General features: G+C 39.5%; 1 protein-coding gene across 2 annotated transcripts in view; it reads left to right on the top strand.

Moving 5' to 3' along the window:
- The window catches only part of MED12L (mediator complex subunit 12L), a 315205-nt gene that overhangs the window by 86411 nt on the left and 214538 nt on the right, over nt 1-14256 (top strand). For both annotated transcript variants that reach the window (XM_053667213.1, XM_053667212.1), the window contains 4 exons: nt 5147-5278; nt 7798-7924; nt 10153-10367; nt 12767-12943. In XM_053667213.1, coding sequence (XP_053523188.1) covers nt 5147-5278; nt 7798-7924; nt 10153-10367; nt 12767-12943 — 651 coding nt within the window. The remainder of the gene's footprint in view (nt 1-5146; nt 5279-7797; nt 7925-10152; nt 10368-12766; nt 12944-14256) is intronic.

The raw sequence follows: 14256 nt of genomic DNA, 5'->3' as shown, positions 1-14256 counted from the left end.
GTTGAGCATAGAGCAGTGCACCTCACGTGTACCTGATAACTTTTTCTTGTGTTCAGAGAATCTCCTGAACTCTCCACTCACTGCCTGTTGAAGCTCTGGATCCAGAATGTAGCATTAAAGACGAGAGGATGGGGTACTATAACTGGTTACCCCTCCTTGCACCACCTGGGGCAGGAGGAAAACAGTACTCCCAGGAAAAGTAGGGTGCAGCTGCTGGGAGAAAGAAGAATGGTGGGCAGACCTTGTCTGAGGGCTGAGAACTCTCCCTTTTGGTTTTGGGAGGACTTGGAATTTATTGCTGATCATGCATCTTCAACCTCCCCTTTTCTCTATTTACTTGAAAGCCTCTCCTATCTACCTTTCTTATATTTATATGTCTTTATTTAGGTAATGAAATATCACCATTTGTGTGCAGAAAAATAAAAATAAAAACAAGTCCCACAACATTTTTCGTACTTCCATCGGCTTGTGCCGATGAACCCTCAGCATGGACTGTTTTCTCCCTGCAAGGTCGCTCTGCTTTTATTGATTTGACCCCTTCACGTGCCCCTTTCAGTTTTCAGTTTTCAGAAGGAATCTTCTCCAGTTCTTGGCTGAGATGGAGAGAGGTTTGGTAGCACGCTTCACTGATGCTTGGAGCATTCATATCTTTTTACTTTAAGATAACTTCCCTGGGCTATATTCTCAGAAATTGAATTATTGGAGCGAATAATATGAACTTTTAAGACTCTTGTTTATATAATAGAAATTACATTCAAAAGGGAAGCACCGATTTTTATTCCTTCAAAGTGATGCATGGGAATCTATTTATAGCTAGTTCCTAGATTAGGACCTGGTAATAGGTGACAAATACATATTTATTGAATGAATTAGTAAGTGAATGAGCGAGGCTACCAATTTCATGGTACTTTTTTCAGTGTGTTATCATGAAACTATTTTTCCAGATTTTTAATTTTGTATTGTAGCCTCTTATATTTCTAATTTAATCAGCAGTCCTCTGCTGCTGTAATTCTTTGAACCACAACTGTGTTTTCCACTTTTTATGTGTTTGCTTAAGACTACTTAAACTTGACTCTCTAATGCTGCTGTAACAAGTTATCAGAAACATGGTGGTGTAAAACAGCACAGATTCGCTCTCTCCTGGTTCCGGAGGTTGTGACCTTACCGGGTTGGAATCAAGCTGTTGGTCAGGCTGCATTCCTTCCAGGGGGTCCTGGGGAGGATCGTCTCCTTGCATTTTCCGTCTTCTGAGGCCTCAGCGTGTGTCCCCTCACCCCATGGTCAGAGCCAGCAAAGGCACATCTTCACGTCCCTCCTTGACTCCAGCTGCTGCTTCCTTTGTCACGGTTCTTTCTCCGACTCTCCCCCTCCCTTCCCTTCGAATGGGAAGGAATTAAGCAGCCCCGTGATTACGTAAGGACCGTCCATATAATCCAGGATACCCCCCACATCTCAAGGCCCTCAACTTAATCACAGTCCAGAGCCACTACTGCCATTTAAGATGACATATGCACAGGTCCTGGGATTAGGATGAGGACGTCTTTAGGGGTGGGGTGGTCATCATTCGGCTTGCCGCGGACTTTGTTTTCGCTTTTGTTCATCTCTGTTTTGAAATTTAATTCTTTAAGATATTTCTTAAATGCTACCTTCTAAAAGAAACATCTAATAAATCCCTTCAGTTGTCTCTGTGCTCCTAGTGAATGTTATTGTGTTTCTGAGATAATTTTCATGTCCTTTTTCTATTCATCTACATTATTTACATACATGTGTGTCTGCTCCACTTAATTGCCATCTTGTTGAAGGCAGGGCCTGTATTTAGTTCATTATCTTGCACTACTAAAATACCTCAAATTTTTGCCTTTAAGTTATTATATGTTAAAATAATATTTATTAAGTTTCATTTAAACAATTATTGGTTGTTTAAAGGAAAAGAAGTTTAATATTTTTAGAAATTTGTTTTTAGGATGAAAGTGCATTTCAACTTATATATTTGAAATCATGATGTCCTGGTGACAGGAAGTTAATTTGGCCAACAAATGGAAGCGACCTTCTGATAATTTTCTAACAGTTGATTGGTGCAGAGCAATGGGGAAGGGTACAAGGCATTGGTATGTGGTGACCATGAGCTGTGGGTGTCTGTGTGGATCAAAATGATGGGATGTACCCTGGAACTGGTGTAGAAAGTCAAATAAGCAAAATATTCCCATTATTGTTGATCATTAGTGGTAAATCCACTTAACATGTGGACCAAAACTTTATAGTAAATAGGGGAAAAAGGTTTGAACATGATGTTATTTTGAAAAATAATGCTAAAATTACAAAAATTTAGTTTATAACTATTTTTAATAATAAAGAGCTAATGGCAAGTTTTATTACCCAAATATATAAATATATGATTACTCATGTTACAAAGATTGCTTGCTTTCCAAGTTGGTATAATATAATCTGATTTTCCAGTATGATCTTCTGAGAAGTTAGTGTAGGTTGCTATCAAATCTCTTTTGTAATAGCTTCCTGTCTTCAAAAATCGGCACAGACCCTGCCCTCCGAGTCCAGAGTCCCAAGGAAAGAGGGGCATCATTTGGCGGGCTGTGCGATATTGGGAAAGGAGTGGACTTTGCCCCTTTGGAATCTGGACATTGTGGGAAAATACCTTTCTGTTGAAAATAGAATTTAAGTGTATAACTTGTTATGGGTACAATTGATAGGAAGACAGGAAAATTTCTGTGATAAAATTTTGAAAACTCAGTCTTTCAGTAGCATTTTCCTCTGATTTTTTGAATTCACTTAATTCCGAGTAATCCCACATCAAGACTATAACTTTGGGTGGACTGCGGGCCTGTCTTCCAGTTAAGCTCCCAGATGTCTGTCAGCTGGGACAGACGGACACTCACCTTCTTTGGGATACGGAAAGTGCAGACCGTGAGACTTGATTACTTTCTCCTCCATCCTATTAAAAATCTCTCGCTGCTTTATGATTAATTTTCTCTGCTTTTCCCGCTGTAAGTTGAACTTTTTGAGAACAGGGACCAGATCTTTTAAACTGTTGTTTTCCAGCCCGTACATTCTTATAGGTACTTTCTAAGTGCTTTTAGAAATTGGGTCGACTCCTTCCTAGGATTTGTTTTCTGGCCACTGGCCATATTACTCCAAACCAGTGGCCATATCTGGATGTCTTAAAAAGAAGTCTGTTTCCTTTGTATGTACTTTTCTATACATCTCTAGCTCAAGCAGAACCTATTACTTAAATTGGGTGTGTCAACTATTTATCCTTTTGTAGCATACTTTCATCTGAGTTTTCTGATGCAGAGGAAAGTAAGACACTGTGTGGATGTGGATATGGTGCACGTTACGCACTAGGTTCGCTGATTAAATATTGGTGGCAGTGTCTTTAGGGTGCCTTTTTTGTTCTCTTTAATATTCTAAATGTAAACATTTGGTGCTTCACTAGACTGGCTTTTATATTTTTCTTTCCTCTGGGTTAGATTGAATCCAGGCTGGAATTCCTCCCAGTTCACTTTCTTTTTTTAAATGTTATGTTCAATCTTTGTATATTTTAATTGGATTATTTCTCTTGCTTTAAATCAAGAGAGCTAGAGCTCCTTTTGAAATATCTGTCCCAGATAACTTAACTTTTTTTGTTTTGTTATGAGTCAAGATGTTTTTAATGAAATTTAGGGAGTAGAATGGATGAGAATTTTGGGATAAACTGATTTTTATGATCTGAATTGTTTACTTGTGTTTAAAAGCTGATTAGGGATTCTTATCCTGAGATTCTTGGTTGTCTTCTCACAGTTCACAAATCTGCAGTGTACTAAATGTGTGTGTGTGTGTGTGTGTGTGTGTGTGTGAATACACACATGTATACAAGGGTTGGCAAAGTGGGTTTACAATTTAGAGCACGTGAAGCAGTTTATTCTTGCATTATGATTTATTCTTGTATTATGTATTTTCCATATGAACAGCTGTCAAACCTACTTTTGCCAAACCCTTATATTCTTCCAGGCAATGTGCTCACAGCTATCGTGATGTTAATTGAGTTTATGGATTTTATTTTTTAAATATGTTTTATTGATTATGTCATTATAGTTGTCCCATTTTTTCTCCCCTTTTTTCCCCTCTGCCCTGTAGGCCTCTCCCACCAGTGCTCCCCCTCCTTGGTTCATGTCCATGTGCATAAGTTCTTTGGCTTTTCCATTCCCCATACTATTCTTAACCTCCCTCTGAGCTGATCATTTTTAAAACATTAAGAACATTTCATACAGCATGTCAGTGCTAATGCTATTTTTTTGGTACAGCGTTTATACAGTGGGGCAAAAATCAAACACTTGCAGGTGATGTTGCATTGGTTGGCGTGGACCCTCTGAGAGGAAAGGCCAGATTGCGTGGAAGGATGCTCCCACTGCTGACTTACCTCGTCCTGTCTCCCCTCATTCACAGAACGGGTCCCTGTGCCTTGCCTTTGACTCCTCTCACCCTCAGTTGGTGGGGCCCGCGGATGGGCCATGGCAAGGACAGCTCATGTTCTAGGGGCAATGCTGAGCCCTGCACAGACCCAGGGCACTGTCATTTGTTGACTGTGTCTGCTTTTCACTTTCATTTTATTTGGATGTTTTTGGCAGTCATTTTTCACATGTGTTGTTTTTGTTGCAGTGGGTCTTTGATTGGCAGCCCACCCGCCTCCATACTCTGTTTCTCTGAGTTTCTCACTGGACTGGGCAATTCGAGATCCTGGCTGTGAGTGAGGGCCCAGGGGCGTTAACAGTGGAGTGAAGAGCTGGGGCTTTGTAACAGCTGTTCTTAATATTCATTGGTCTGTTTCCCTTTCTGTTGACTTTTGAAATTGAGTTCTGGAGGATTGATAGGGCTAGGTTATGGTCCTGTGTAGGTGAAGGCTTATGAAATTCTAATTCTCTTGGAAATGTCACAGATTCACCTGTTCTGAGTAAATGATTTTCTTCCTTAGGACTAAAGTTTTACTCTTTGTATTTCAATTACAACTAAGATTTGGAAACACTTTGGAAAACGACTAATGTAACAAAAAAGCTTTCCGAGCTTTAGATAATTGCATTGCTTGCTTTTCCTGACTCTCCCTGGGTGACCGTCTCCTTTGATCTGGCTGGTACCCCTTTCTCTTGGTCGTTAGGTGGCCCCCAGTGATGAAGCGGTGGTGACGCTGTTGTGTGAATGGGCTGTGAGCTGCAAACGGTCAGGCAAGCACAGGGCGATGGCTGTGGCCAAGCTCTTGGAGAAGAGGCAAGCGGAGATTGAGGCAGAGGTAGGTTGTCTTCTCTTTACTTGTTGAATGCCATCATTTAAAATAATGTTTTAGGAAGGATTCCTATTTCTTATCCTCACTGTGCTATTTCTTTTCTTTTGAAGGAAAATGGGAAAATGTACAAATTCACATAAGGACTTCATAGTAGTCTCCCTCTAAGTTAATGAAGCCAATAGTTAATACATTGGACTAACTTATAATTATCTTTTAAAATAAAACTTTAATATGTGAGAACAAAGAAATCTCCCTTTGTGAGGTTAAGATACATACATACACATGTATATGTGTATATTTTATATTACTCTATATATTTGTGAATATTTTTATATATTATGAAATTTAAAGCCACATAATGTTTTAGTGGAACCAGAAATGCTTTGTGTCCATCAAATTATAGATACTAATTTGTATTGTTTTTTGAGATTGTTTTCTGGTCTCAGAGAAAGGCAGTGAAAGCCTCAGAAGTAGATTATCAAGGGAAAACGAATCTAACTTCATAAACATTAGCTTTTGTTGAAGGGGAAGGGAAAGTTTTCAGTGAGCCTCTTTCTGTGCCTGTGAGACCCAGCAGGGACCCCTCCGGACAAGGTGTGTGCGAACCGACCGGGCCCTGCCCTCTCTCACCCGGACATCTGCAGGGCCTTCTCCCTGTCTCTGCAGCCGGATCCGTCTTTTCACAGTGGAAACAGACCACCTTGTCCCCTCAGCGAAACCCTGTGACGGCTCCATATGTGGCCCGCAGAGCCTCACGGCCCTGCCTGCCTCTCCCACTTGTCTCCTGCCTTTCTTCGCTGGGACACACAGCTGCAAGCCGCCTTGGTCTTCCTGTCCCTCCGTCCCTCCACACTCGCTTTTACCTTCGGGTCTTTGCTCATACTGTTCCTTCTGCTGGCCTACTCTGCTCCCCACTTCTTACATGCCCAGTTTCTTTCTGCCATTCCTGTTTGAGGAAGGGCTGCTTTCCTCGTAGCATTCCCTGCATGTGTCACCTCCTTAGGAAGATCTTCCATACACCACCTTACTGCAGTGAATGGCGCCTGCCACACCTCAGTCACTCTTCCCGTGTCACTGTTTTACTTTCCTCATCAGCCTACTGTTTAATGCCTGCCTCTCTCTAGAATGTAGGCTTCACAACAGGGACCTTGGCACCCAGCACAGTGCCCAGGGCATAGTAGATGCTCAGAAACTGTTGCATAAATGGATGAGCACTTAGCTGGCTCTCTGCTACTGATAATACACCCACTTCCTAGGAAGCTATTAGAAAATGAAATAGGAAGAATATTTTCATTGACATCTCTGTTGGGAAAGCACTGTTCCAGATACAAAAGATCATGTCAAAATTGGAGCTCGAAGATACTGAAGTTAAGGTGTAAAACATGAGCCCATTTTACAGTGTGCAAATTAGGAAAAGGGTCTCATTCTTTTTTTCTTCTAACGTATTAATAGATACAGTGAATTCTACAGTGAATTCTATTGTACAGTGGATTGCAATGATTAAACTTTGGTAACTAAAGTTGAATTTTTCAGACTTCCTCGTTGCTTTTGGATTGTTGTTGTCATCCCCTCCCTCCCCCCCCAATGTGTCCTGGAACACACACACACACACACACACACACACAACACACACACACACACAGTCACTTTCAGAAGAGGTGCACACATAGATTACTTTGTCATTTTAATAGGTATAAATGTATTCTTTCAGAGACATTTAAGATAACTGATTTCTAATAAACATCATTTTTGAAGTTTGATCTTTGTAAAGACATGATGGCTTAGAAAAATATCAGTATAAAATTAGTATCTAATATTAATGAATAAAGATTAAAGGATATCAAAAAGAATAGAAAACAAGGACCTGATTGTTCCTAAACAGTTTTCTTTTCTAATCTTCTAGTAAGTTCTGACTAATACACAAGTTGAAGACCTTGTCTAAATGGGTTTCTGCCTCTTGAACTGTGGAGATTCCCAGAGGTTCTGAGAGAGCTGACTGGCGACATGTGATGAGTCAGTGAAAGGCTCTTACTAGAGAAACCGTGTTTACAAGCTTTCTCATTGGACACCGCACCTCCCCACACACTCTGGAACACACAAAAACAAGCACAAAAGAATCACACTCAATAATACATGCCAAAATGTTTCTTAGCGAAAATACAGTTAAACACGAGCTCAATAAAAATGAAGATGCCTCAGATTACTTTTTAGCAATTTGCACAGGGAGAATGAGCACTTTATCTTATACTGTGTTTTCAATGGATACTCGTACAGTACTGTTCAGAGTTTATAATTCATGTGAATAATATTTTCCAAAAGGGTGTTGTTTGAACTCACTTGAATTGTTCTGGGATAGTTCTGTCAACTTTTCGAAATTATATTTATGCATGGCCCACAAATATATACAGAGGTCTTAATTAATTTTACATTTTATGTGGGAACTTAATAAAAGACTAACAAATCCATGACCCACTGACTATACTTGTCCTTTATAATTAACTGTGCTTGTTTATTTTTAATCTTAGAGATGTGGGGAATCAGAGGTCTTAGATGAAAAGGAGTCCATTTCTTCGGCCTCTCTTGCTGGATCTAGTTTGCCTGTTTTCCAGAATGTTCTGCTGAGGTTTTTAGATACACAGGCCCCCTCGCTGTGTAAGTAAATGTTTTTGCTTCTAGATATTAAATGACTCCCTTTTTCTGAACTGATTCTTCTTTTTCTTTCTTTTTTGTATCTTTTTAATAAAAGATTTTATTTATTTATTTTTAGAGATAGGAGAAGGGAGGGAGGAGAAAGGGGGAAAGAAGCATGGTTGTGAAAGAGAAACATTGATAGGCTGCCTCTTTCACATGCGCCGACCAGGGACCAAACCCCCAACCCATTTATGTGCCCTGGCTGGGGATCGAACCAGTGATCTTTTCCTTTGTGGGCTCATGCCCAACCAACTGAGCCACACTGGTCAGGACTCTGATTTGCATCTTATCAAAAGTTCTTGGCACTGAATACAATGTACATTTTACTGAGCAAAATTTCTGTGGCATGTTTTCTCTGGAGACTTTTGTGCAATTTTAAAATTAGGTGAACTTTTTAAAGGCTTAAAATTTTGTATAGTTTAAAAAATAAAGTACCTCCTTCCTTTATATTTAAGTGGACTAATTTTCCCTTTCTAGATCTTTCTTACCAAAATAGGTCCTGTGATGTTTCATTATATATTGTGATTTGGAATTTTCTCTTTTCAAACCATTTTCTAAATTTCTTTTTTTCTAACTTTGTATCTTGAAAGGTGAGCAGTAATCAAACAATGCACTTTATAACTAGGCTTTAGATACAAGGAAATTATTCGTAAAGATGGTTGGCTGCTTGCCAACTCTCTTGGATGTGCATGTCATCTTAGGTACTTTTTCTGTGTTTTTTTTCTGTAGTTGGTGGGAAGTTGAGGGTTTGGGGAGTAAACATCCACCCAGTGGGTTTCTGCTGTGGGTGGACGCTAAAAAAACCATGTGTGTGAGTTAAGTACGCTTGATCTTATCCTGAGGCTTTTATATGTCAAGGTACAGCAGAGAGGGTCTTAGGATAGATAGTGATGGAACAACAAAAATGGCAAAAAGTGGAAAGTGATAGAAAAGAGAGGAAAAGAGTGGAGTGGAGGGATAGGGAGACGTTTGTGGAGAAGGAGGTGAAGCAGCAAGAAACAGTAGTGCTTCTGCTTGCTCAGGAGGGCCTCGTTCGGCTGGGCGGTGCCTTCCTTATTTTTGTCGTTTGGTGGCTGGTCTAGGGGAGAGGGAGAGACAGAGCTGGAGTCAAGCTTGTGGGTGGAATGTGGGGAACAGTAAGTGAAACAGGGAGAATGCAGTAGGAAAATGAAAATACAGACGAGATGCTGGATGGGAAATACATGGTCAGCAATGGAAATTAACAGCTCTAAGTCATCTCGTTTTCGGTGTTGCGGGGAGACAGTGTTTGCTGTTTGCTGTTTGCTTTCCTCATCCTGGCTCACTCCTGTTCTCTCTTCGGGAAAAACTTCCCGCCTCCTCGGTTTTGCTGATCCAGGTCCCATTTTCTGTTAGAGAAAGCTGTTTTGTCTCTCTCTAGAGGTTGCCGTCCGTGAATTTGGTGGTGGGTGAGAGCAAACATTTAGACTTAAGGTTTAGGGAACCAAGTGTCATGTTGTCTGGATCCATCTTTTTGTCTCTGTTTGTGAGTGTGATGGGGCCAGGGGCTGAGTTAAGACTGAGATGTTAGTCTTAACATTTTTAACCCCTCAAAGTTCTGATAGGAAATTTTAGAGTCCAGTTGCAATATTAGGAGTCATAATATAAGTTCAGTAGACTGGTTACGAATTAAAAAAAAGACTGAAGAGCTCCTGTTTATGCCCCTTTAATTTCATTTTTTTCTTTTTCTTTTCAGTGGATCCCACTCCCTTTTTTTCCAATACCGCTTGCATTGCAGTTCTGTTGTGGAGTCTCCTTTAAAATAGTTCACAGCATGCTCCACAGTACACGATGCACTCAAACTATAGAAATAGTCATGAGCAGTTTTAATAAAACCAGAAAACTATAGTGTAGGTCTGCTGTTTTTTTTTCCAACCTGAAACTTTTTGCGTTTATATTATTTTTAAATGGTCATTCATTTGCCAGGGACCACTGTCTTTAAATTTGAAATTGTACTTAGCATACTGGATGGTATTTTTCAATTACAGTGCAAGAGTTAAACCCTATAGGCCATAGTGCTTCATAGTAATTTCCCAATGATCTTTTATTTGTAAAAAAATTAAGAAAAATGGTAAACATATTATTAAACATTAGCTATTGTTTTTTTTAAATTATTTTTTACTTTATTGGGTTCAGAGGGACAGAATTTTGGTTGAATTGTTTTTTTCTAGCGGATCCAAACAGTGAATGTGAAAAGGTGGAGTTCGTGAACCTGGTGCTGCTCTTCTGCGAGTTCATCCGCCATGATGTCTTCTCCCATGACGCGTACATGTGCACCCTCATCTCTCGGGGAGACTTGTCTGTCACTGCCTCGACGCGGCCACGGTCCCCGGTTGGAGAAAATCCCGACGAACACTATCCCAAGGACCATGACGGGAAGATGGAGGTAATGGCCCCTGGAGAGGCGTTCCTGCTCCACGCTCTCTCCTGCCCCCTCTCGCCCCCTCCTGCCCCTTCCTACTGCCCTTCCCGCCCCAAATTCTGCTGGGTTCCACTCTGAGGAGGATTATTTTGTGACAGAAGGGTGATCACTTTTTAATTATATTCTCTCATTACAAAGCTAACTTATTTATACTCCCCACTCACAAAAACAATTGGACTATAATTGAGATCTTCCAGAATTTTCTTTTAGATCCTCTAAAGCTATTAATGAAAAGATTTGACAGGCCATACATAAAGTTTTTCTATGGATTGGAATTATATGCTTCCAGTTTTACATATTTCTAATCCTCAGTTTTTCTCTAATGTTGTGCCTCAAAATCAGGCTTGTTTTGGCCTGAGAGTCCTGGCTCAGTTTTTGTTCTAAGGAGCATCTTCTCGAACATGTTTGTACTCGTATCATTCTTTTATACATAATGGGAAAGTCTGTTTTAGTCTTAATGCATTGTATTTTCATTTCAGTTAATTAAAAACTTAATCTTTGTTTTCAAATGCTTTAAAATTATTTTTTTCACTATTTAAAACAAAGTAATTTATGATGTGAGTAGGACTTCATAATTTTCTGCCATTTTCTGTTATTTTGGACATTGTTCCAGGTGGTTATGGAAATTTTCAAGGCAAAAACCCAAACCAAACAAAAAACACCTGAGGTTGGTGAGGGGAAGTAGTAGAAAATGCCGAGAGATTGTGACAGTTCCTCAAGATTAAAGCTTCATATTGGTTCCGTGAGAGTTTAGGCATATAATATCATGTTTTTAAAACAGTGGCTATAATTATTTAAAAACTTGACATTAGAATTGCACACATTGGTTTATAGTTTATATTCTTCAGATTTGGTGACTAAATGATACAGGAATTAAAAAAAATATTTCTTCAATATAAATAGTCTTGTTTCTGAATTTATCCACAGTATAAATTATGTGGGGTTAAAAAAAAAACAAAAGTGAAGTTACTTTCGCTGTTTAGGCTTTTTTCTGTTTCTGATTTTTCTTTTCTATTCTTGGATATCAAGTATCTTATATCTTAGATATGCTCTTAGGTTTTTCTTACTAAGAAAAGTTGGTGAGCATGTGACTGGGAAGAGCCCAAAGAAGGAAATGAGGGTCAGTTTGTTTTTATCAGGAAGTTTGCACACTCTTCCCATAAAGTATAATGGAAAGTATCTTTCTCATTGTGAGGACAGCTAATGTGACTTTGCAAGCTAATGTGACATGCAAACAATGCGTGTCTTAAAACTTCTTTATTTTTGAGAAAAAACACTAGGAGAAAATAAAACATAGAATGGCTAAGATGTTGTACTGTCATGTTTTAGCTTCGGTTTCTTAATGAACTACAACATTTACACTGTGACTTTCTTTCTCTGGCAATTATCAGGAACAGACTATTATGGCACATATGGGCATTGACTCAGGAACTACTAATATTTTTGATGAAGTAGACAAGAGTGACTTTAAAACTGACTTTGGTTCGGAATTTCCAGTAGGTTCAACCTTCCAGTTCTTACTGACTATTAACCCCTCCCCCAACCCCTCCCCCAGCCCCTCCCCCAGCTCACCTCCATCCTTCTGTTTCTTGTACTGGAATGACCTGTGTCCTTGTGATGTAAATGTGATCCCACCACACTCCTCCTAGGGCACAGCTCAGCACCTTGGCAGCTGCCTCCTTTCAGTTCATCCTCAGTTTGGGCCGCACTGCCTCCTTCGGGAATGGGTCATAGCACTCCTGTCCTAGTTAACTGCCTGGGACCCTTCTGTTCATTTTGAGGCCGTCGCCTCTGAGGAGTGAGGGGTGCAGTGGTTTCACCGTGACAGTTCATATTGCTTTGCTGTGTATACATTTAGCTCCTAAAATAATAGCTTTCCTGGCTCTGGACTTGCTATACATTCTTTTACTTTATCCAAAATTATGTGTTCTTCCTCATGGATCTTAATGTGTAACTCTTTTTTAAAAATATTATTTAGGGTACAGACTAAAACCTTTCTGTCTATTCATGACTTAGTTCATTATTCCTGTATTTTTATAGAAAATGCATCCCTAAGGGGAAACAATGACCTATAACCCGATTTTATCCCGGGTCCTCCAGGAAATGCAGCTGTGCACGTTTCTTATGTGTGTCTTTGTCACTGTCTCATCTTCAGAGAGGAGGGTGATGGTGCCAGCCTCCTGGTGATCTAATATGAAGTTTGTGGAAATGAACAAAATTTCTGTATATGTTTTGCTTAGTGGTTAAATAAGGAAAGATCCTGTGTGAGTGTCTTGTGTGTTTGACGCTGTGGTATGCGGTGCTGGGTTTTGGCCTCACTCTCTTTCATTTACAATCTCCACCGTTTGTTTTACATGACTTAGATTTTTTCTCCCATGCCTGGAGAGTCCTGTGAGAATGCCAACCCTTCCTTGAGCAGAAGAATGTCGGTTAATGGGGAGAAGTTGCTGAAGAGAGAAAAGCCAAGAGAGTTAATTTTTCCATCTAATTATGACCTCCTGCGACACCTGCAGTATGCAACACATTTTCCTATACCTCTGGTAAGTCCTCGCTTCAGTCAGTTGACGACTCGATTATTTCTTTATAGGCTCATTAACCACCGATTATTCACCTACTCGCCTGAGTAATTCATATGAAAGTAGGTGAGTGCCTGCGTTCATCGCTTCTTTGGTTATAATTTGATCATATAGCTTAGGTACTGGTGTAGTCCATTTGTGGTGTGATACTACTGGCTGACTAGATTTAACAGAATTTTCTATATTAGTATCCTTTTTCATGAGCATTTGAGTCACTGCAAATAATGTCTAAATTTGTTTTCCTGCTTCGATTTGAAACTCATTTATTGAGTAGCATTATGTGCACTGTATTCTGGTAGGTACTTTTGGTATTATGCAGATGGGTAAGGATTGTGGGGCACAGGAAAGTTGAATAAGATAGGAGGAGACAAATGTCTATAAAATGACAAGCTTTGAAATAAGCACAGTAATTGAGTAAAAACCCAATTGCCCGCTCAAAGGTGGACCATTTGAGACATTCTTGGGTCCCTTCCACTCTGCAAAAGTGAAAATTAAGAAGTTGGTCAGGACTTCAGAGAAGAGGCTGGGTGCGAGATGAATTTGGATTTTGAGCCATTGAGATTAAGAACTGGGTAGCACATGGGAAATACTTGCCAGGAAATTCAGTGTCTGAGTCATAAAGGGTGATGTACTTTATCCTAAGGGGAAACAAGTTTAGTTTTTTAGTATTAGTGGTAAAGATTGGGCTAGGATCTGTCAATGTTTTTATTCTTAGGTTCACTATCATTCTTGGAATTTTGTTTTGTGTAACTTTAATGAGTAATTTTCATTGAAGACTATTATTTTAACAAAACTATAATTGTGAAGTATACAATATGCTATTTCACTGATATCTTCTGAGGAGTTTTGGTTTGCAAACTATTTTTTTACATTTGTTTATTGGTTTATTTGTAAGAACTCTTTTTGTAGTGTTAATTTTTCTAAGTCCAGGGCTATGTATAAAGTTTTCATGATTCTTATTTATCACTGGCTAATATATCAGCATTTTCAGCTTTTACCTGTGTTACTCATTGTTAATATACTGGAATAATCTTACAGTTTATTTAGGGCAGCAGAAAGAGTAGCCTGATAATTTAGAGATGTGTCCTGTAGAATTCATGGATGGACTATCATGATATCTGGAATTTGTTCTGAAATGGAGTCAAAGGGGCGGGGGAGGGAGTAACTGAGGTCCAGAGTTTATTCGTGCCTTATACCATTTAGACAACGGTCATACATTGATGTTAATTTCCCAGTTTTGACAAATGTATCATGGTTACGTAAGGCATTAACATTAG

Source organism: Artibeus jamaicensis, unplaced genomic scaffold (assembly GCF_021234435.1).
Source record: "Artibeus jamaicensis isolate MK-2021 breed Jamaican fruit bat unplaced genomic scaffold, CSHL_Jam_final contig_466, whole genome shotgun sequence".
Classification (NCBI taxonomy): Eukaryota; Metazoa; Chordata; class Mammalia; order Chiroptera; family Phyllostomidae; genus Artibeus; species Artibeus jamaicensis.
Note: the sequence above shows the minus strand (reverse complement) of the source record. Positions and strands in the feature narration are given on the sequence as shown.